This window comes from Leptonychotes weddellii, chromosome 15 (genome assembly GCF_054177405.1).
Source record: "Leptonychotes weddellii isolate Sample4059 chromosome 15, ASM5417740v2, whole genome shotgun sequence".
Lineage (NCBI taxonomy): Eukaryota > Metazoa > Chordata > Mammalia > Carnivora > Phocidae > Leptonychotes > Leptonychotes weddellii.
The window spans coordinates 5,775,674-5,795,732 of record NC_138383.1 but is presented as its reverse complement, the minus strand read 5'-3'; the positions used below and the strand labels follow the sequence as shown (position 1 = coordinate 5,795,732).

Sequence of the window (20,059 nt, the reverse complement as noted above, 5' to 3'; positions counted from 1 at the left end):
GCTCAGGTCATGATCCCAGGGTCCTGGGATCGAGTCTCGCATCGGGCTCCCTGCTCGGCAGGAAGCCTGCTTCTCCCTCTCCCACTCCCCCTGCTTGTGTTCCTGCTGTCGCTATCTCTCTCTCTGTCAAATAAATAAATAAAACGTTAAAAAAAAAAAGTTTCTGCTTGTTAATTAGAAACTATTAAATGTTTTTAAAAGATTTTATTTGAGAGAGAGAGCACTAGAGAAAGAGAACAAGCATGAGTCAGGGGCAGAGGGAGAAGAGAAGCAGACTCCCCGCTGAGCAAGGAGCCAGATGCAGGACTCGATCCCAGGATCCTGGGATCATGACCTGAGTCGAAGGCAAATGCTTAACTGACTGAGCCACTTCCCACCCCGAGGAATTCCTTTTTAAGCAGAATGATGTCTGACCCCAGGAGCCTAACTCATCAGAGAAGGAGGTATAGGGAAGCCCCAGAGTATGGAGGATGGAGCAAGAGCTCTATGGTGGGCAGATCTAGTTAGAATCCCAGTACTGCCACTGAGGAACCAGGTGACTGGAGCAAGCGATTCAGTTTCTCTAAGCCTCGGTTTCGTCATCAGTAAAATGGGGGAGAGAATTAAATAATGTGATTAAGCATCGTCCCCTTCCCAGCACACAGTAGATGTGGACCAACCATATATACACCTGTTTATAGCCCCAGAGGCTGGCCCAGGGCCCATACCTGCAACCCACAGGTACAGAAGAGGACTGACACATACAGCTAGAGTAGCAATGAGAATGCAAATGCCTACGTAAGCGGCACCAAGGTCAAGAACAAAAATAATGTCAGCAATCCAAAAGCCTGTCTATGTCCCTTCCTATCCAGTTCTCTTTCCTATCAGAGGTGAACACCTTCCTGACTTACAACAATTTAATAATTTCTGGGGTGCCTGGGTGGCTCAGCCGGTAGAGCATGCAACTCTTAATCTCAGGGTCGTGAGTTCGAGCCCCACGTTGAGCATACAGTTAACTTTAAAAAAAAGAAAAAAAAAGAAAGAATTCCTCAGCTATCCATCTGTGGCAGAATTCGCCTTATAGAAAGGAGGTGATGTCAGTGTTCTCACCCCACTGCTCCCTTCCACACTAGCTGGAGCAGGGCAGCCAGCCTCTGCCATTCCTCCCAGACTTGCAGAGACCAGTTCCCCTTCCTCTGAGTTACAGGCACGAGCACACCTTGTCTGTGTGTGTATGTGTTCGTTTATGTGAATACATGATTGAGTCACCTGGTACAGAATTCAGAAGGGTATGTAGCCTTTCTGGAAGCAACCATTGTTACTAGTTTCTTTTCCATCCTCCCAGAGATATTTTCAGGATTTACAGACAAATCTGTATATATTTACATGTATACCTTTTTGCAGGTTCCACATGTGTGGTATTATATGTATATTCTGCTTTTAATTTTTTTTAACTTAGCATCATGTCTTGGTGCACCTGCAGTATCAGCCCACAAAGAGTTGCCTCATTCTTTGTAAATGCTGCGTGCCATTCCCTGGCACCCGGGGACTGGTGTTCAGCCACCCGCTTAGGGATGGACATTCAGGTTGTTTCCCTTTGCTCTCCCGAGCAGTGCTGCTGTGGATAACCTTATTTGTATACCATTTCTCCCCTGTAAGGGTATACCGGTAGCATAAATTCCCAGAAGTGAAATACAGGTCAGAAGTATGAAAAGCCATGTTTTCTCTTCTTTTGATTTAATTTGATGTTTGTTATGATGGGAGACATTCATGAGTTTAAGTCAAAACTTGTATACAGGGTATTTTGAGAGAAGTCTCACTTCTATCCCTATCCCTTTCACCCTGTTCCCCTCCTTTTTATAGATGCTAAAGTAAAACCCAAGAACAAATAGTCTCAAATGAAGATTTTTGTCTGGGATGGGCTGCAGCCAGCTCAGCGCCCTGGGGTGGCTGAGTCATCAGATGGAATAAAGTCTTGGGCCGCTCTCTCCTAGGGCTTGCCCAGCCCCCAGCCGCTGGCTAAGCACTTATGGGCATGACCTCATTTAATCCCCAGAACAATCCTTAGACCCTCCTGTCTCAGCAGCAGTGCCCTACTTGCTGTGTGATCTGAGGTCACCTACCTGACCTCTCTGAGCCTCCAGCTTTCTCATCCTCGGTTGTACTTGAGGTTTTCTCTTTTGCCTCTCCTGGGAATTTCAGTGGTTCCCTGTGCCTAGAAGGACCCAGGTTTTGCCCCTTGTTCTCTTTGTGTCTTGTCTGGTTTGTCCAAAACATGTTCATCAGCCAGTCAGAACTTGTTCTTTCTGTTTGGTAACCGTGGTTTAAGATGCCATGCGATCAGCATATGGTGAAGTGCACATATCTTCTGTCAGTTTGACAATTCTTTTTCTTGACCTTTTTTTTTCTTTTTAAGTTTTTATTTAAATTCCAGTAGTTAACATACAGTGTAATATTAGTTTCAGTTGTATGATACAGTGATTCAGCACTTCGATACAACACCCAGTGCTGTTTGATGGATTTTTAAATTCATTAAGGTATATGTACATCTATGTAATCAGCACTAAAATCAAGATACAGAATGTTTCCATCTCCCCCAGAAAGGTCCCTCCATGGACCCTCTCCCAGTTAGTGTCTTCTACCCCCAGGTAACTACTATTCTAACCCATGGGTTTTACCTGTTTTGTTGTTGTTTTTTTTTTTTTAATTTTTTTTTTTTTTAAGATTTTTTATTTATTTATTTGAGAGAGAGAATGACATAGAGAGCATGAGAGGGGGGAGGGTCAGAGAGAGAAGCAGACTCCCTGCTGAGCAGGGAGCCCGACGCGGGACTCGATCCCGGGACTCCAGGATCATGACCTGAGCCGAAGGCAGTCGCTCAACCAACTGAGCCACCCAGGCGCCCTGTTTTGTTGTTGTTTTAAGATTTTATTTTGGTGGGGGCGCCTGGGTGGCTCAGTTGGTTGAGCGACTGCCTTCGGCTCAGGTCATGATCCTGGAGTCCCGGGATCGAGTCCCACATTGGGCTCCCTGCTCGGCAGGGAGTCTGCTTCTCCCTCTGACCCTCTTCCCTCTCATGCTCTCTGTATCTCATTCTCTCTGTCTCAAATAAATAAATAAAATCTTTAAAAAAAAAAAAAAGATTTTATTTTGGTGGATGATGGTGCATGGAGCCTGCTTAAGATTCTCTCTCCCTCTTCCCCCTCCCCCTCATGCTCTTGCACATGAAAGTGCACACCCTCTCTATGTCTCTCAAAAAAAAAAAGTTTTTATTTTTAAGTAATCTCCACACCCAATGTGGGGCTTGAACTCACGACACGACCCCAATCAAGATTTGCTCGCTCCACCAACTGAGCCAGCCAAGTGCCCCTGTTTTGTCTGTTCTTGTGCTTCATCTAAGTGGGATCACACAGGATATACTCCTGTGTCTGGTTTCTTTCACTGGGTGTTTCTGAGATTCATCCAGATTGTTACATCGTCATTAGCTCACGTCTTTGTATGAATGTGCCACAATTTTTTCATCCAGTTCACGTGGTAATGGAGATTCATTTCTAGCATAGAGCCTTTATGAATAGAGCTGTTACGAATGTTTGTACACAAGTGTTCTCGCGTACATAGGTACTCCTTTCTCCCAGGTTCAGGTAGAAGTAGAATTGCTGAGTCAGAGGGTAGGTGTATGTTTGACTTTAGTGGAAGCAGCCATGTACTTTTCCAACCCAATGATAGCGTGTGAGACTCCTGGCCACTGGCACATGAGAATTCCAGCAGCCCCACCGCCCACCAGCGCTTAGTCTTGTCAGTCTGTTTGTTTTAGCCATTACAGTAGGTGTGTGGAGACATCGGATCGTGGTTTGAATTTTCATTTCTCTGAGAAGTAGTGATGAGCACACTGTATGCATTGCTCTTATTGTGCATAGTTTATTTAAGTCTCGCTCATTTTTACATCGTGTTCATTTTTTCTTGATAGGCATTAATATATATTCTTTATGTATTCTGGAAGGATCCTCTTTCAGATAGTTTATTAATATTTTCTCCTTTTGTCTTTTTACTTTTTTTAATGGTGTCATTTGGTGAGTTTCACTTTCTAAATGAAATTTAGCTTTAGGGGTGCTTGGGTGGCTCAGTCGGTTAAGCGACAGGTGCCTTTGGCGCCGGTCATGATCTCAGGATTTTGGGCTCCCTGCTCAGCGGGGAGCCTGCTTCTCCCTCTCCCTCTGCCTGCCGCTCCCCCTGCTTGTACTCTCTCTCTGTGTCAAATCAATCAATCAATCTTAAATGAAATTTAGCTTTAAAAAAAGAAAATCCTTTTCCGGGGCAGCCAGGTGGCTCAGTCAGTTAAGTGGCCGGCTCTGGATTTTGGCTCAGGTCATGATCTCAGGGTTCTGGGATCGAGCCCCAGGTCCGGCTCCGTGCTCAGTGGAGTCGGCTTGAGGTTCTCTCTCTTCCTCTCCCTTTGCCCCTTCTTCTGCTCATGCGCATGCACTCTCTCACTCGCTCTGAAATGAGGGAGTCTTTAAAAAAATCCTTTTCCTGGGGCGCCTGGGTGGCTCAGTCGTTAAGCATCTGCCTTTGGCTCAAGTCATGATCCCAGGGTCCTGGGATCGAGCCCCGCGTTGGGCTCCCTGCTCAGCGGGAAGCCTGCTTCTCCCTCTCCCACTACCCCCTGCTTGTGTTCCCTCTCTCGCTGTGTCTCTCTCTGTCAAATAAATAAATAAAATATTTAAAAAATTAAAATTAAAAAAATCCCTTTCCTGCTTATAAAAATAATACTTTTTTTTTTTTTTTTTTTTTAAATCATGACCCGGGCCGAAGGTAGCTGCCCAACCAACTGAGCCACCCAGGTGTCCCTAAAAATAACATTTTCTACCCTGTTTCCTCTCCACAGAAAACAAAAAAACAAAACACAGAACAAACAAACAACATTTTTGTGGAGGTAAACTTAGAAAATAAAGGAAATAAAAATGACTCCTAACCCTACTGCGCAGAGATAAGCATTATTAACCTTTTGCTGTGTTTCCAGCTTGTCTTTTGTTAACTTGTCTGTCCATTTATTGAGCATCTGCTGTATGCCAGGCTGAGGTGACCAATTGAGATAAGACAAATTCCCCCTCTGGTGGGAGTTGTGGTTTAGTGGGGGACCTTCAGTTAACCTGACAAATAACTTAGGTGTGAAGAGGAGACACAATGGAGGTGAGGAGAGGGCGCTGGGGAAAGGGGCTGAGGGCAGTTGCGGAAGGCTCTCTGAAGAGGTGACATCTTGCCGGGCTTACTTGTAAGTTCATTGCAGTTTTATTGTATATACAATTTGATGACGTTTTTTCCTCCTTAACCTTATGTTGCAAGCATTTAGGCATTTTCCCATATTAAATACTCTTTGAAAACATGATTTTTAAGAATTATAGACTTTCCCATCATGCAGACATACGGAACTGGATCCAACCACCTTGTTCTTGCTGGGCATTATTTAGGAAGCTTCCAGTTTTTGTGTTCCAGTTTTGTCTTTTCCTACAGCTCTTCTTCCTTCTTCAGGACAGGCTCACAGAGGTAGACTCGGGAGGGAGAGCTCAATTAGCTGTGGCCTTGGCTTCTCATGGGTCCCCTGGATCCATTTTGGGTGCTTCCATTCAGACTCCTTGCCCCCTGAAGCCCTTCTCTTTCCAAGCACTCACTCTTGTTTCCCACTCTGAGGATCGCTGCCAGCAAGGCAGAGGGCCTTCAAGAATGCCCTGTGGTTGGGTCCCAGGCAGTGGCAAGCTCTGGCAGGCACAGAATCCATCCTTGGAGACTTCCTAGGTCTACAAATAGGGAGCAGATGGGGCCAGCTGTCCGGAGGCCTCCTCCTGCCTTCACCCTCCAACAGATGCCATCTGATTATCCCCTGGCCTGGGTGGCAATGTCCCGCCCGGGCACATCCCTGTGTGATGATGACTCACTGGCCAAGGGTGACTCAGACTTCATCTTATCATACTTTACAGCAGAGATAAATCCCATCCCTTGCCCCCAGTCAATTAACCTACAGTGTGGGTAGGAGGCTGGTTCACTGCTGGTAGTTCAGAAGAGATGGTGTAGATGTGTCCGGGAAGCCAGAGGCCTGCCAGAGCATTGCCACTTGTCCCATGACTGTGGCATAGGGCTTCCCATCTTCTGGGACTTCGGGCAACTTACTCAACCGCCTCAGCTTCCACTAAAATCGGGGCGATAGTAACACTTCATGGAGTTCAGTCATGTTCCCAGCACGTGTCCAGTGAGTGTCCACAGTTGCAGGTGCCTGGGATACAGAGGTAAACCAGAGAGCAGGGCCTTGCCTTATGATGTCCAGTGACAGGGACAGAGCAAGTAGGGAAGGCAGTCAACAGGATGCCCCAGGATGTGCTGAGGACTCCACGGGGGTGAATGGGTGCTGAGGTGGTATGAGCAGGTCAGGCCTCTGCGTGTCCCATAGGGAGGGACCTCTCTGTCAGAGTGCCTTATCTCCCTTGCCTCGTGATTCCAGGAGTGCCCCTCCGCTCCTTCCTTCCCTCAGAGGTGCTCTGAGCCACAACTTGGATCCCAGAACTGCAGAAGTCCATGGTAGGCGACATCTCAGGGAGCCGACCATCCAGACCCCAGCTCTCTGCAGTTCAACCCTTTTCCCCAGCTCACCGCTCTACAGTCCTTCCAACAAGTATTTGTGGAGCTCTTCTTGCACCAGGCACCAAGGACCGGGTGGGAATAAGACGGCCACGGTCTTGACCTCAAGGCATCTGCCTTCTAGTGGGGCTTGGCAGCTAGTGAGCAAGAAGACAAATCTGCCAGGGTGGTTTCTTGGGGTTCTAAGCATATGAAGAAAATGGCATGCAGGGATGAGGGGAGTGCCCTGGACGTGGTGGGGAGTGGGGTGTTCCAGGAGAACCTTACTGGTGAGGGAGCAGTGAGGTTTGGTTACCAGCAAAAGGGAGGCAGCATGTGAAAATCTGGGGCCAAAAGGTCCAAGGGCTGAGGCTGGGAGTGACAGAGAAGGACCAGACCAGATGGCGCAGGGCCGTGAAGACCTCAAAGGGGAATTTGGATTTTCTTCTGAACGCAGGGAGAAGTCTGTAGAGGCTGAAGGGATAAAACTTTTAAAAATATTTCCCTATAGCAGGACTCAAACTGACCCAGGTACTGTGAGGGAGGGGGTGGTAGTGCCGGCCCCGGGCAGACTCCTGCCCCTGGAAGAGACATGTCCCTGCCGGCCCACCTGTCCCCCCTTGCTCTAGCGTTTTAATAAATTACACTGCATCCATAAGGTAGTGCGCTGCACAGCCATTAAATGATGCCATGGTTAAAAAAATAAAAAATAAATGATGCCACAGTTGTAGGTATGTTGGCCTGGAAAGATGTTCACAATCCATTGCTGAATGAAAAAAGCTGGCTTACAAAACAGGAAAGGATCACATTTTTATTAAATGTTTATATATATTCATATATTTTGAAGTTGAGGAAGGAAAAGCAAATGTTGGATGGTAGGATTAAGATGGTTTATAATTTGGCTTCTAGTATTTTTAACAGCTTTATTGAGATAATTGATATATAATAAGTTGTACATCTTTAAAGGATACAGTTTGACAAGTTTTGGCATGTATACATCTGTGAAATCATCACCTTACCTATGCTTTTTAATTTTTTTTTAAAGATTTTATATATTCATTTGATAGAGACAGTGAGAGAGGGAACACAAGCAGGGGGAGTGGGAGAGGGAGAAGCAGGCTTCCCACCGAGCAGGGAGCCCGATGCAGGGGCTCGATCCCAGGACCCTGGGATCATGACCTGAGCCGAAGGCAGACGCTTAACGACTGAGCCACCCAGGTGCCCGTTTTTTAATTCTGTAAAGTGATATATCATGGGTTTTATTTTTTGTTTGGTTGGGGGTTTTTTTAGTTTGTTTTTTGGTTTTGCTTTAAAAAAAAAAAAAAAAGGAAAGCATATCAACCATTGAATTGGCTGACCCAAGGAGGAAAGGGATTGGTACCCGTACTTCCTGAAGGCTAGGCTGTGGCAGGCAGGCCTTCAGGAGCCTTGAAGGGATGGATAGCAGAATGGACTTTGGATCCCTTGTTCCTGGGACAAAGTGGGCAGAGAGGAGCTGGGAGGGGAGGTGGGAGGATACGCAGGCCTGAGGCACCCAGTCTCCCCTTGTTCTTCCCCAGGAGGCCTCTGCAACCTGTGCCCAGACAGGGCCAACAAGGAGCACATCCTGCAGACAGGGGGCATCCCGCTCATCATCAACTGCCTGTCCAGTCCCAACGAGGAGACCGTGCTATCTGCTGTCACCACGATCATGTACCTGAGCTCACCAGGGTCTGGCTCCCACCCTGAGCTAACCGCCATGCCCGTGGTCCAGTGCATGCTGCGCTTCTCTCTCTCGGCCAACACGAGGCTCCGGAACCTGGCCCAGATCTTCCTGGAAGACTTCTGTTCCCCAAGCCAGGTGGCAGAAGCCCGCACCTGGAGGGCTCACTCTGCCCTGGGTATCCCACTGCCAAGGACTGAGGCCCCACAGCAGCCCTGATCCAGGGAGACCTCATAGCCATGATACCCTGACTGCTAGAGAGGAGGCCACAATCCTAGTTGGGGCTCAGGGAGCAGGAGCAGCCTGGCTCCCACTGAGCATGTTCTCCCCAAAAGGTGTCCTTTCAGCTATTTTAAAGGTGAGTTTTCTCAGCGTGACAGGTATTTACACTGTGGTGAGGGGCATTGAGAGAAGAGGCCAGACTTTGAGACACATGGAGGAGAGCAAAGGCAATGCCATTTCCATAGGTTGGCACTCTCAACCAGCTGAAGGTCAAGCTCCTGCCTCCTGCCCCCACCCCCAGCGCCTCACTGCCAGGCTGTCAACCTCCTGTGAGAAGCAGCTGGGACCCTAGATTCAGAGGCTTTACAGAAGGGGCTTTTCATGAGGAACAGCTGGGCCTGGGATTAGACTTGCTTGTGCTTGAGGAAACAGGAATTCTCCTTTAACAGAAGTACCTGAAATAATGTTGAGGAACAGAAATGAGAAGCCAGCTCAGGGCCCTGGGAAGGTGTCATGCCCACTCCAGGGTTACGGAGGCTGGGTACCTGCACTGCCAGCTCCCCAGGCTGGGCGCTGGGCGTGCTTGATGCCGGCCTGGAAAACTCTGTGGCCCACAAACAGTTTATCCACACGGGCCTATCTGCCAGACACCATGGCGTTTCAAAGACAAAGATGTGGTCTCTTTTTTTTTTTTTTTAAGATTTTATTTATTTGTCAGAGAGAATGCACAAGCAGATGGAGCGGCAGCAGAAGCAGGCTCCCCGCTGAGCAGGGAGCCCGATGTGGGACTCGATCCCAGGACCCTGGAATCATGACTTGAGCAGAAGGCAGACACTTAACCGACTGAGCCACCCAGGCATCCCGTTTTTTGTTTTTGTTTTTTTTAATTAAAATTTTTTTTAAAGGTTTGATTTGACAGAGAGAGACACAGCGAGAGCAGGAACACAAGCAGGGGGAGCGGGAGAGGGAGAAGCAGGCTTCCCGCAGAGCAGGGAGCCCAATGCAGGGCTCGATCCCAGGACCCTGAGATCATGACCTGAGCCAAAAGCAGATGCTTAACGACTGAGCCACCCAGGCGCCCCTTAAATTTATTTTATTTTTTTAAGATTTTATTTATTTATATGAGAGCACATGAGAGGGGGGAGGGTCAGAGGGAGAAGCAGACTCCCTGTTGAGCAGGGAGCCTGATGCGGGACTCGATCCAGGGACTCCAGGATCATGACCTGAGCCGAAGGCAGTCGCTTAACCAACTGCGGCGCCCGGTGCCCCTTAAATTTAGTGGTAGAGTGAGTGAGAGTGTGGGGAGGAGCAGAGGGAGAGGGACAGTCAGAATCTGCACCCAGCGGAGAGCCCGACGCAGGGCCTTATCCCACGACCCCAAGATCACGACCAGAGCCAAAACCAAGAGCCAGACACCCAACCAACTGAGCCATCCAGGTGCCCCTACTCTTCAGTGATACAGCCCACGGACTGTTAAGGTAGCCGTCAGGCATTAAGACATGAGGGTGAGGACACGTCAGAATACAGGCATAAACCCTTGAAGCTGTGTACTCTTCCTTCACCACGCCATGGCCCCAGCCTGAAAGTCCTGGTCCTCCTCTCCCATCAGGGTTGGGTTAGTGAGGGGGGTGTCCCTGCCCCTAGAAGTGAGTCTCAGACAAAAGGGCTTCAGGAATGCAAGAGTGGTGCTCAAGGGAGACAGAGGACCAGAGACTGACAGAAGTGTGTGGCTTGGAGTCCACAGTGTACACTGGTCAGCACAGGGGAAACAGTATGGGACCCCCATGGAAAGTTGGGGTTCAAGAGCAATGGGGAACTTCCTGGCCTCCCTTCTGCACTCCCTCAAGGTTGACCTCTAACATGGCCAAGGAAAAGCAGATGCAAGAGAGATGGTGTCTGTGGTTGTGGAGGTGGGGCAGGTTCTGGAGCCACTGGACTAAGGACACGAGGAGGAGAAAGCCTATCAGCCTGTATTCCGACTGCCCCTCCTAGGGCTCCTGGCCCTTTACTTTCCTGAATAAAGGGCCTTTAAAGAGTGGTGAGCCAAAGTGTTTTATTAAAAAGGTTCCTGAGTGATTTTCCCACCATGTTTCCTGGCCAGCCATCTTGTTGGGTTCCAGGTGGCTGACTTTTGAGAGTGGAGGTTACGGTGTCTCCCTGCTCCGCGGTGCTGGGGGCCACCTCCACGACACTGCCCTGCCATTCAGCTCTGCTGGGGTTCCCTGTTGGCCTGCCTTCCCTTCCTTCAGCTACTATCCACTGTTCTGTCCCCCTGCTTGCTTTCTATGATCTCCCTCCAGTTGTCACTCCAGGAGAGCAGCCGTCTCCTCGTTGGGGGTAGGGCTAGGTGCTGGTTGTGGCAGCAGGTGAACAAGATGTGCTCCCAGCTTGGGGTCTCCTCTTGGCCTGGGACAGGATGTGGGAGAAAGGCAGTGAGATGCAGTCAGTAATCTAGTTATTTTACTCCCTCTCCCTAATCCCAGCAGGCCAGATGCCTGGAAGGTTGCCAGAAAAACAGGTCTAACCTCGAATGGTGTCCTTGTCATCAATGAGCAGGTCCCCCAAGACCACCGTCTTGTCCCTCGTCAGGATAATGCGCTCCACAAACTGGGGCCCCAGGTGATTCTCCACCCAGCGGTACTGAGGTGAGGACACAGGTCTGTCAGTAGGGCCAGTGAGTAAAAAGGTGGGAATGGGGTCTCCAGCCTTTGTGAGATGCTGCTCCCTTCCCCCCCACACACACTTCCTGTGTTTAAGTTCTGCTGGTTTATTTTAAACATCAGAACTTAGGAAGCCGTTTGCTATGAAGGGCTGGGGTAACCGTACCTTCTCACCCACACAGTGTTCATACTTCAGCAGAGGGCTGGAGCAGATGAAGACCTCCGTGCTGCGTGGAAGGGGCATGGGTTAGGGTGGTACCCGCCCTTACTCCACCGCCCCTCCCTCTCTGCCCTTCCTCACTCCTGCATGTTGTTCATCTCCTGCATGGCTTCCAAGGCTCCAGGGATAGGCTCCAAGTCTAGGAAAAAGCCTGGGGCTTCATACACACTGGCCACTTTGTCCTGAAAGATACCGTGTTCTTGTCCCAGCTTCTGCCTCCAGCAGATCTAGCCCCAGGGAGGACTCTTAAAGTAAGATTCCTGGGGGACCCATCCCCAAATCAGAGCCACAGGGAGGGAATTTTACATAGGGGGAAGCATTCTTCCAGACTTTCTTGTCCAGAGTGAACAATGGATTCTGTTAAACAGAAAGGGGGTGTCTCTGGAAATGGAGCAGAGGCAGTCTTGCCCAAGGGGAGGGCTCCCATTCCTAGGAGCCCTGTGCGGCCGGGCTACCTGCTTCCGGGGACACTGTGGGGCCAAGGTGCCCTGCTTCCGGAGACACTGGGGGGTCGGGCACCTGGCTCCCGGGGAAACTGTGGGGTCTGGGCTCCCGCTCCTGGCGACAATGTGGGGTCCAGGCTCCTGCTCCTGGAGACACTGTGTGGTAGGGGCACCTGGCTCCCCGGCTCTCTGTGGGGTCGGGGTTCCCGCTCCCGGGGACATTGTATGGTCGGGGCACTTGGTCCTGGCGACGATGTGGGGTCCAGGCTCCCGCTCCGGGGACGTTGTGTGGTCGGGGCACCTGGCTCCCCGGCTCTCTGTGGGGTCGGGGCTCCCGCTCCCGGGGACATTGTATGGTCGGGGCACTTGGTGCTGGCGACAATGTGGGGTCCAGGCTCCCGCTCCCGAGGACACTGTGTGGTCGGGGCACCTGGCTCCCCGGCTCTCTGTAGGTGGGGACGCCCGGCTTCTGGGCGCCCTGTGGGGTCGGGGCTCCTGCTCCCGGGGTCACTGTGGGGTCGGAGTTCCCCTCCAGCGCACGCCCCTTGCTGCGCTCCCGCTCTCTCCCTACCTACCGCCAGGTCCGGCCGCAAGGCTCGGTACTGCTCGCGGGCGAGAAAGCCGCGGCGCTCTTTCAGCGCCACGTGCGGTTCCCCAGGGAAGCGGCGGCGGAAGCCCCGCAGGAGGCCCGCCTCGAAGTCGGCCAGCACGCCGTCCATGTCCACCAGTACCCGCACGGGCCGCGCACGCCGCGCCGCCATCGCCGCCGCCATCGCTGCGGACGGCGGGCGGGGGAAGGACGAGGTTGCCGGGGGGTGGGGAGCGGGCGTCCGGCCCGCAACTTCCGGAGGCGCGGGGTGGGAGGGCGCACCGGGGCTCATTTGCATGGGGCGCCCGGGAACCCGGCCCTGCGGGAGCGCGCGGCCTTCCCAAGGCGGCGGCGCGAGGCGGCCTGAGAGCGCGCCCGCGTGCACGTCCGCTCCCCCTCCCCCACTCCGCAGGGGACGACCCCAAATCCTGCGAAGGCCTCAGGGCTCCTTAAACTTGTGGGGCTGGCGCGACCCTTAGAATCCCGACCTCGAGTCCCGGGGCCACCGCCGTCCCTGCTTGTGGGGCGGGACGCAGAAACACTCCGGACGCCGGACCCCGGACCAGAGACCCCCACGGCCCGACTCATGGAGGCGCCCAGTAACTTTGAAGTGAAAGACTGTTGAAGACCCCTGGCTCGCGTGAGTCGAGCTCCGAGGAGACGAACTCCTAAACCAGAGTTGGAGTTGGGAGCGTCCGCTTTGAACATTTAGTTCCACCCCGAGGAGACGATGTCCACCCAGCTCAGGTAAATCGGCAATGTCCTTTCTGTGGAACTGACCTCTGCTCTAGAATTGGCAGTTACAGCCCCGTCTAGAAAACGCGGAACACTGCTAAGTTTCGTTGATGCTCCTTTGTAGACTTTACGGCATTTTATGACCACATCCAAATAGATTTACCTACAAACTGTGAACTCAGATTTGGTTAAGTGACCCATCTTCCTGTAGTTCCCCATTTGAACACCCCAGTACTTCCAAACCAATGTTAACAGGAGCATTACAAAGGGGAGACTAGTGTCTTGTTCTAAAGTGATCTAATTAAAAAGCCTTCAAGAGGTATAATCGGCATTAAGCAATAGTTCTCCACGGTTCCCCGCCCCCCCCCCCCCCCGTTCCCACTCACATCACACAACCTGAGTGTACAGTCCAAACTGTCAATGAAATACTGGTTGTTCTGCCATCATCATCTTAATATTCAACTCCACTTTCTAGATCCTAAGCTTTCTAAGTAGAAAATGTAACACCCTTAGCAAACATGTTTTCATAGAATTTCTTAAAATCTGTTCTGATAATATCAGAATGACTGGCAGCACTGTCCCTCCTTCACAATACTTTAAGTTTGATTAGGCACTTATCTTCATAAAATTTATTTTAAAAAAACACTGAAGTTACAAGTAGTGACACAAATCAGGGACATCTCGGGGCGCCTGGGTGGCTCAGGCGTTAAGCGTCTGCCTTCAGCTCAGGTCATGATCCCAGGGTCCTGGGATCGAGCCCTACATTGGGCTCCCTGCTTGGTGGGAAACCTGCTTCTCCCTCTCTCACTCCCCCTACTTGTGTTCCCTCTCTCGCTGTGTCTCTCTCTGTCCTATAAATAAATAAATAAAATCTTAAAAAAAACCCCAAAAAAATCAGGGACATCTCTTTTCCAGGATCCCGACCATTAGAGAAAAGGGCACAGACAGGGTTCCTACCTCCTGAAAGTCCTAATAGAAACCATAACTCAGGCTAGTATTTGTAGGGCTAACCTGTTTTAGTGAAACTGGACAGGTCCTGTAATAAAACTACTGACTTCATTTTGCAAATGCTTTGCACCATAAGGAAGAAAGACTTTACACACCCCAGAACCTATAAACACCTTTATTCTTCCCAAAGAAATGTCCAATAGTTCAAATGAACCAGTGGTTATGCTCATCATCTCAAAGGTCTCACTTTTTAAGATAGGAAATTGGTCCCTAAAAGACAAGCCAAAAGAACACACTTTAGTAGTGTAGCTAGACCTAAGAGCCAAGTCTTAATGCCCAGTTTGGACAGTTAATATAGCATGTTGATCTAGAACTTTCTGCCTAGGGGCGCCTGGGTGGCTTAGTCATTAAGTGTCTGCCTTCGGCTCAGGTCATGATCCCAGGGTCCTGGGATCGAGCCCCGCCATCGGGCTTCCTGCTCGGCAGGAAGCCTGCTTCTCCCTCTCCCACTCCCCCTGCTTGTGTTCCCTCTCTCGCTGTGTCTCTGTCAAATAAATAAATAAAATCTTTAAAAAAAAAAAAAACAACTTTCTGCCTAGAACCTAAAGAGCTTTTTCCTTATCTTCTATCTCCTCAGGTCCTCATCTCCCTTCCTCTGGAGTCCTCTTCTGTAACCTCTCACCATTGAGAGGCACCTTGCAAGACGAGAGGACTTAAAATCTTACATGTTACTGCCCAGCACAAAGGGTAGGTGGAGAATCTAAAATATATTGGCTAATAATTATTTTGCTTACCATTTATCCATACTACTCACGTATTTTATTACCACAGATATCATTTTGATGTTTTGAACACCTGCTGTAACTTTAAACCTGTTTTCTTTAGAAAGAAGCCCACTTGTCTGGGCCTTCATTAGTTTGTTGCACTTGAATGATTCATCAATCCTTGGGCAACAGGATTTAGGGTCACAGAAAAAAAAGCAACTGAACAGGTAGAACACGGAAACAATCTCAAAAAGATGACACAGGACACAATGTTTCAAAATTTGTACATCATTTACTTGAAGCAACAGTCCAGGATTGTGAAGTACAACACACATTTTAAGGATGAGACTTCAGTTCATGGTCAAGCACCAGCATCATGCACACAGCTTCAAGTTACCTAAGAAGAGCACTGCCCCCTTGGGGTCTGTTCACCACGAAGACCTACTTCCATGTGGCCACTGCCCTTGCTTGCTTACCACTTGGAATTTGTCAGTTTGAGCGTACATCGAAGCCTTCCTCTGCATGAGAGCAGCGGGCTTAGCTCATCAGCTAGTCGAGTTAGTATCTGGCTTATTTCTTAAGGTTCAAAAATTAAAAAGGCAGTTTTTTGCTTTGCAGGCAGCAAGGCATGAGGCACTAGCCTCTACTATTCCATATGGCACAGGAAGATGCTTTTAGCAAAGGGCACTGGCAAGGTAGGCCAACAACAAGTAGGTTTGGCATAAAGACAACCCTGTGTTTGGGGGCCGGAAGGATCGGTGCCTGTGGACTGTTTACTGGTCTGTCCAGTCAAGGCTTGGTAAACCCAAGTAAAGCTGACAAGAAAAGGGTTTTAAAAACCTCAGTACAAAAGATCCTCTAACACATTTGGAACCAAATTGTTCTTAAAAACACTGTACTAAGTGTCACAAAACTTTCCCTCCAATCTACTACTAGAAAACACTCATGCCATGGCCTACAGACCCAGAGGAATCAGGACAGATAAAGAGAAACCTGTTCTTTGAAAAAAAAAAAAAAAGACAGCAGTACATAAAGTGCTTCTTTTTTAATGAAACAAATCCAAAAGATGTACAGTCAGGCTCAAGTTGTGCAGTTCACAAGCATGGAGAAAACAAACAAACAAAACGACAGAGTTCAAGAGAATCGGAGCTAACCCAGGACGAGGCTGGACTTGCCACCAGGGGGGTTTCTTCGGGATGGCACTGGGGCCGGAGCCACTGGGCTGGGCACAGGGGCAGCGGGCACGGGCTTCTCCTCACTCTGCCCCAGGCTGGCCTGCAAGTCTGTGTCCACGTTTTCTAGGAAAACAGAAGGAAGTTAAGGCTAACAACTATTCCCAGGTAAGACAAAGAGTCTTAAGATTTTCTTGGATGATGGTTCAAATCATACCTGGAGATACCAAATCATACCTAAAGAAGGCAACAGTCATTCAACCATGTTCCCACAAACCAAAACTAACCACTGTTAGGTCTTTTGTCATATTTGTCCCCAGGCCTTTTTCTGTGTGTGTTCTTTTCTAAATTATATACATATATGAAGATGTATTTTATTTTTTTTATAGGTTTATTTATTAGAGAGAGAGAGAGTGCAGGGGGAGGGGCAGAGAGAGAGGAAGAGAGAGAATCCTCAAGCAGGCTACCCGCTAGGTGCAGAGCCTGACATGGGGCTCAATCCCAGGACCCCAATATCATGACCTGAGCCAAAATCAAGAGTCGGCCGTTTAACCGACTGAGCCACCCAGGCGTCCTGAAGATGTAAGTATTTTAAATTAGAACATTACAGTTAAGTGGGGCACCTGGGTGGCTCAGTCGGTTAAGCGTCTGACTCTTGATTTTGGCTCAGGTTGTGATCTCAGGGTCTTGAGATCAAGCCTCACATGGGGCTCTGTGCTCAGCAGGGAGTCTGCTTGGAGATTCTCCCTCCCTCTGCCCCTCCCCACTGCACTCTCTTTCTCTAAAATAAAAGAACATTACAGATAAGCTATAGGCCCCTGACCCCCAATCTAGCTCCACATGGGTCTCTTCTCCCAACTCCCAGAGTGCCTACTACGGAGTTGTGTCTAGTCCCTTTGTTTAATGAATATTTATATTTTATTCCCAACAGATAATACTACTGTTTATTTTTGTTGTATTTGACAAAAATGATACAAACTTCCTTTTTTTACACTTTTAGAAATTTACCCATATTTATACATAGTCATAATTCACCTTAATTGCTTTAGAGTATTTTATCAGAGTCTATCCATATATTTGATATAATATAGTACTGTATTTGCTCTATTGATAGCAAAAAATTGGAACCAACCCAATCATTCCAAACAAAGCTGTAACATAGACTAGAACAGGTACCCATGGGGATTCAAGGGCTCCCATCTTCAATATGAATAGACACTGCACATCATCTCCCAAGAGGCTGTGCTGTGCTCTACCCCCACCTGCGTCCAAGTACACTGTCCATACAGCTTTGCACACCCACCATTCGATAACCACCTCACTTTAAAATTTGCCAAACTGGGGTGCCTGGGTGGCTCAGTCGGTTAAGAAGCTGCCTTTGGCTCAGGTCATGATCCCGGGGTCCTGGGATCGAGCCCCACGTCTGGCTCCCTGCTCAGTGGAGAGCCTGTTTCTCCCTCTCTCTCTGCTTGCTGCTCTGCCTACTTGTGCTTTCTTTCTGTGTCAAATAAATAAATAAAATCTTTAAAAAAAAAAATACCATTTAAAAACTAAAAAAATAAAATAAAATTTGCCAAACTGATGGGTGATGTTATTTCATTCCTGTTTGATATTACATTTCCATTATTACTAGGTGAGCTTGATTTTTCTTTTCAAGTAGGCTCCACGCCCAGGGCAGAGCCCAATGCGGAGCTGGAACTCATGACTCTGAGATCAAGACCTGAGCTGAGATCTGGACCCACCCACGTGTGCTCTAACAAAAAAAAGAAAGAGTTGGACATTTAACTGACTGAGCCACCCAGGCGCCCCTGATTTCTTTTTCTAACCACAAAGAAAATCCATTGTACTGACATTTATTAAAGATCTACCTTTCCCCTACTAACTTATAATATCTCCATTAATCAGGTCATTCCCATTTATATTAACTGGGTACTTTCCATGTCAAAGTCTTGAGAATTAGTGCATTATTACCAACATCCTAGACATTGCTTGATGATCCACTAATCTGTGAAATTCCCAACAAACATATATTCTTTTTTTTTTTTTTTAAGATTTTATTTATTTATTTGACAGAGAGAGAGCGAGAACAGGAACACAAGCAGGGGGAGTGGGAGAGGGAGAAGCAGGCTTCCCACCGAGCAGGGAGCCCGATGTGGGACTCGATCCCAGGACCCTGGGATCATGACCTGAGCCGAAGGCAGACACTTAACGACTGAGCCACCCAGGCGCCCCCAAACATATATTCTTAATGAGGCAGTTTCCAAACATGGAAAAGTCTTTGTTCCAAGTCAAAAGTGCCTGCAAAATGCCAGGTCTCATTTCAATGTTAAACTATCAAATTCAATTCAGTTGCATAGTCTTAACACCTGCTCTAGAATAAAATCTCTCTCTCTCTCTCTCAATCTTTCTTACACATACACACAAAGGCACCTTTAGTGTAAGAAACCAAACACTAATTCATAAAACCTGAAAGAAATCTACCTTAAGGTTTAAAGACATTTATTCCCTCCCCTAAATTAAGGAGTTCCAAAACCCTGGAAGCAATAGAAGAGAAATACTAGTTATAATTTAAGAACTTCACATGGACTCATACTGGACACCAGTGAAAAATTCTGATGTTGAAAAAATGTACTTTAAGTCCCTCAAAGACTAACCATTAAAAGTTCATGTTCCTAAAACCACTTGTACCAAGTTTTGATTTAGCCGACTTTGATACTGAGAAGTCCAAGGGGGAAGAGGTTTAAGATCGGAAACTCAACAAAAAACTCAGAAATAGGGGCTCCTGGGTGGCTCAACAGGTTAAGCGTTAAGGGAGGACCTTCGGCTCAGGTCTGCTCAGCGGGGAGCCTGCTCCTTCCTCTCCCCCTCCCCCCTGCTCGTGCTTTCTCTCTCTCTCTCTCAAATAAATAAATAAAATCTTAAAAAAAAAAAACCAACTCAGAAATATGCTACTTCTGCTTTTGACATTACCTTTTATGAAAATTTGGAACATTCTTTAGAGGTAACATAACACATACAATGTTCTATACTATTATCAACTACAAGTAAAAATCAGTATGAAGCTTTCCAAAATGACAGCCCTCTAGTTATAAACAACAGTGTAGCAAGAAAAGGTCACCCCTCCCCCCACCCAGTTTCCCATTGCCACACTCTTGTTGCACAAGAAGCAGGATCAAATGCGTCAAAATTAACTACCCAAGTCCTCTGATAAGGACTTAAATATGTCCCATTTACTGTAAATACAAACAAAACCCAAAAACCGACATCCTGAAACAATCCAAGATGGTCGAGCACAGAGCATGAACTCCACCTGAGCCAGCCTATTGATTTAAGCAATTTTGTTGCTGCTGCTAGGACTTGGCCTCACCACTACACGTGCTCTTTAACAGTTCCCCATTGTCTGTCGGGATCAGGCAGTTACAGGAGTACTACTAAAGGACACAACATTACCTTGCAGCTCTACTGTGGTCATTTATTAACATAAAATTCCATAAAATGATTTTTATTTTTATTTTTTTAAGACTTTTTTTTTTTTTTTAAGTAATCTCCACACCCAACGTGGTGCTTGAACTCACAACCCCGAGATCAAGAATTGTCTGATTCATGGACTGAGCCAGCCAGGTGCCCCTCCAATAAAGTGATTTTTATTTATTTTTTTTTAAAGATTTTATTTCTTTATTTGACAAAGCCAGAGAGGGAACACAAGAAGCAGGGTGAGTGGGAGAGGGAGAAGCAGGCTCCCCACCGAGCAGGGAGCCCGATGCAGGGCTCGATCCCAGGACCCTGGGATCACGACCTGAGCCGAAGGCAGACGCTTAACGACTGAGCCACCCAGGCGCCCCAGTGATTTTTATTTTATTATCATTTACTTTTTTATTTTTATTTTTTTTAAGATTTTTATTTATTTAGGGCGCCTGGGTGGCTCAGTTGGTTAAGCGACTGCCTTCAGCTCAGGTCATGATCCTGGAGTCCCGGGTTTGAGCCCCGCAACGGGCTCCCTGCTCGGCGGGGAGCCT

At 48.3% G+C, this 20,059-nt stretch overlaps 3 protein-coding genes and 1 long non-coding RNA gene across 9 annotated transcripts in view; 2 read left to right on the top strand and 2 right to left on the bottom strand.

Annotated features, from left to right (window-relative positions):
- ARMC7 (armadillo repeat containing 7) overlaps window positions 1-10,547 on the top strand; it is a 20,873-nt gene extending 10,326 nt beyond the window's left edge. For 2 of the 4 annotated variants that reach the window (XR_004078425.2, XR_004078424.2), the window contains exon 4: window positions 8,148-8,254. Coding sequence is in view for 2 of the 4 variants with exons in the window: in XM_006728070.3 (XP_006728133.1) it covers window positions 8,148-8,509 (362 nt within the window). In the remaining 2 variants the exon portion in view is untranslated. Of the gene's footprint in view, window positions 1-8,147 lie in introns of all 4 variants that reach the window. The other 2 variants (XM_031037522.2, XM_006728070.3) reach the window with 1 other exon arrangement.
- A 1-nt stretch (window position 10,548) lies between these two features.
- Window positions 10,549-12,722, bottom strand: NT5C (5', 3'-nucleotidase, cytosolic). 3 transcript variants are annotated; one of them, XM_081804534.1, is made up of 5 exons: window positions 12,411-12,671; window positions 11,474-11,619; window positions 11,339-11,399; window positions 11,038-11,152; window positions 10,549-10,918 (listed from the first exon to the last, which is right to left on the bottom strand). In XM_081804534.1, the coding sequence occupies exons 1-5, from the start codon at window positions 12,606-12,608 to the stop codon at window positions 10,758-10,760; spliced, it is 681 nt and encodes a 226-aa protein (XP_081660660.1). In that variant the 5' UTR covers window positions 12,609-12,671; the 3' UTR covers window positions 10,549-10,757. The 3 variants fall into 3 exon arrangements, with proteins under 3 accessions (XP_081660660.1, XP_006728132.1, XP_081660661.1); XM_006728069.3 differs by having other exon boundaries at window positions 11,474-11,574; window positions 12,411-12,665; XM_081804535.1 differs by having other exon boundaries at window positions 10,781-10,918; window positions 11,038-11,171; window positions 12,411-12,722.
- Window positions 12,723-13,042: 320 nt separating this feature from the next.
- Window positions 13,043-20,059, top strand: part of LOC102731316 (uncharacterized) — a 19,932-nt gene continuing 12,915 nt past the window's right edge. The window contains exons 1-2 of the long non-coding RNA XR_433879.3: window positions 13,043-13,171; window positions 14,745-14,854. This is a non-coding gene — a long non-coding RNA (uncharacterized LOC102731316). The remainder of the gene's footprint in view (window positions 13,172-14,744; window positions 14,855-20,059) is intronic.
- Window positions 15,144-20,059, bottom strand: part of JPT1 (Jupiter microtubule associated homolog 1) — a 19,147-nt gene continuing 14,231 nt past the window's right edge. Inside the window, exon 5 of the mRNA XM_081804536.1 lies at window positions 15,144-16,169. Within this exon, the coding sequence (XP_081660662.1) occupies window positions 16,021-16,169 (149 nt within the window). The 3' untranslated portion in view covers window positions 15,144-16,020. The remainder of the gene's footprint in view (window positions 16,170-20,059) is intronic.

Bases quoted from the DNA above. Each gene is read 5' to 3' on its own strand.
- NT5C (XM_081804534.1), bottom strand. From the start codon at position 12,608: ATGGCGGCGGCGATGGCGGCGCGGCGTGCGCGGCCCGTGCGGGTACTG. The intron at 11,400-11,473 runs GTGAGGAAGGGC...CCTTCCACGCAG, and splicing joins GAGATGAACAACATGCAGGA to CACGGAGGTCTTCATCTGCT. The intron at 11,153-11,338 runs GTACGGTTACCC...TCCTCACCTCAG, and splicing joins AACACTGTGTGGGTGAGAAG to TACCGCTGGGTGGAGAATCA.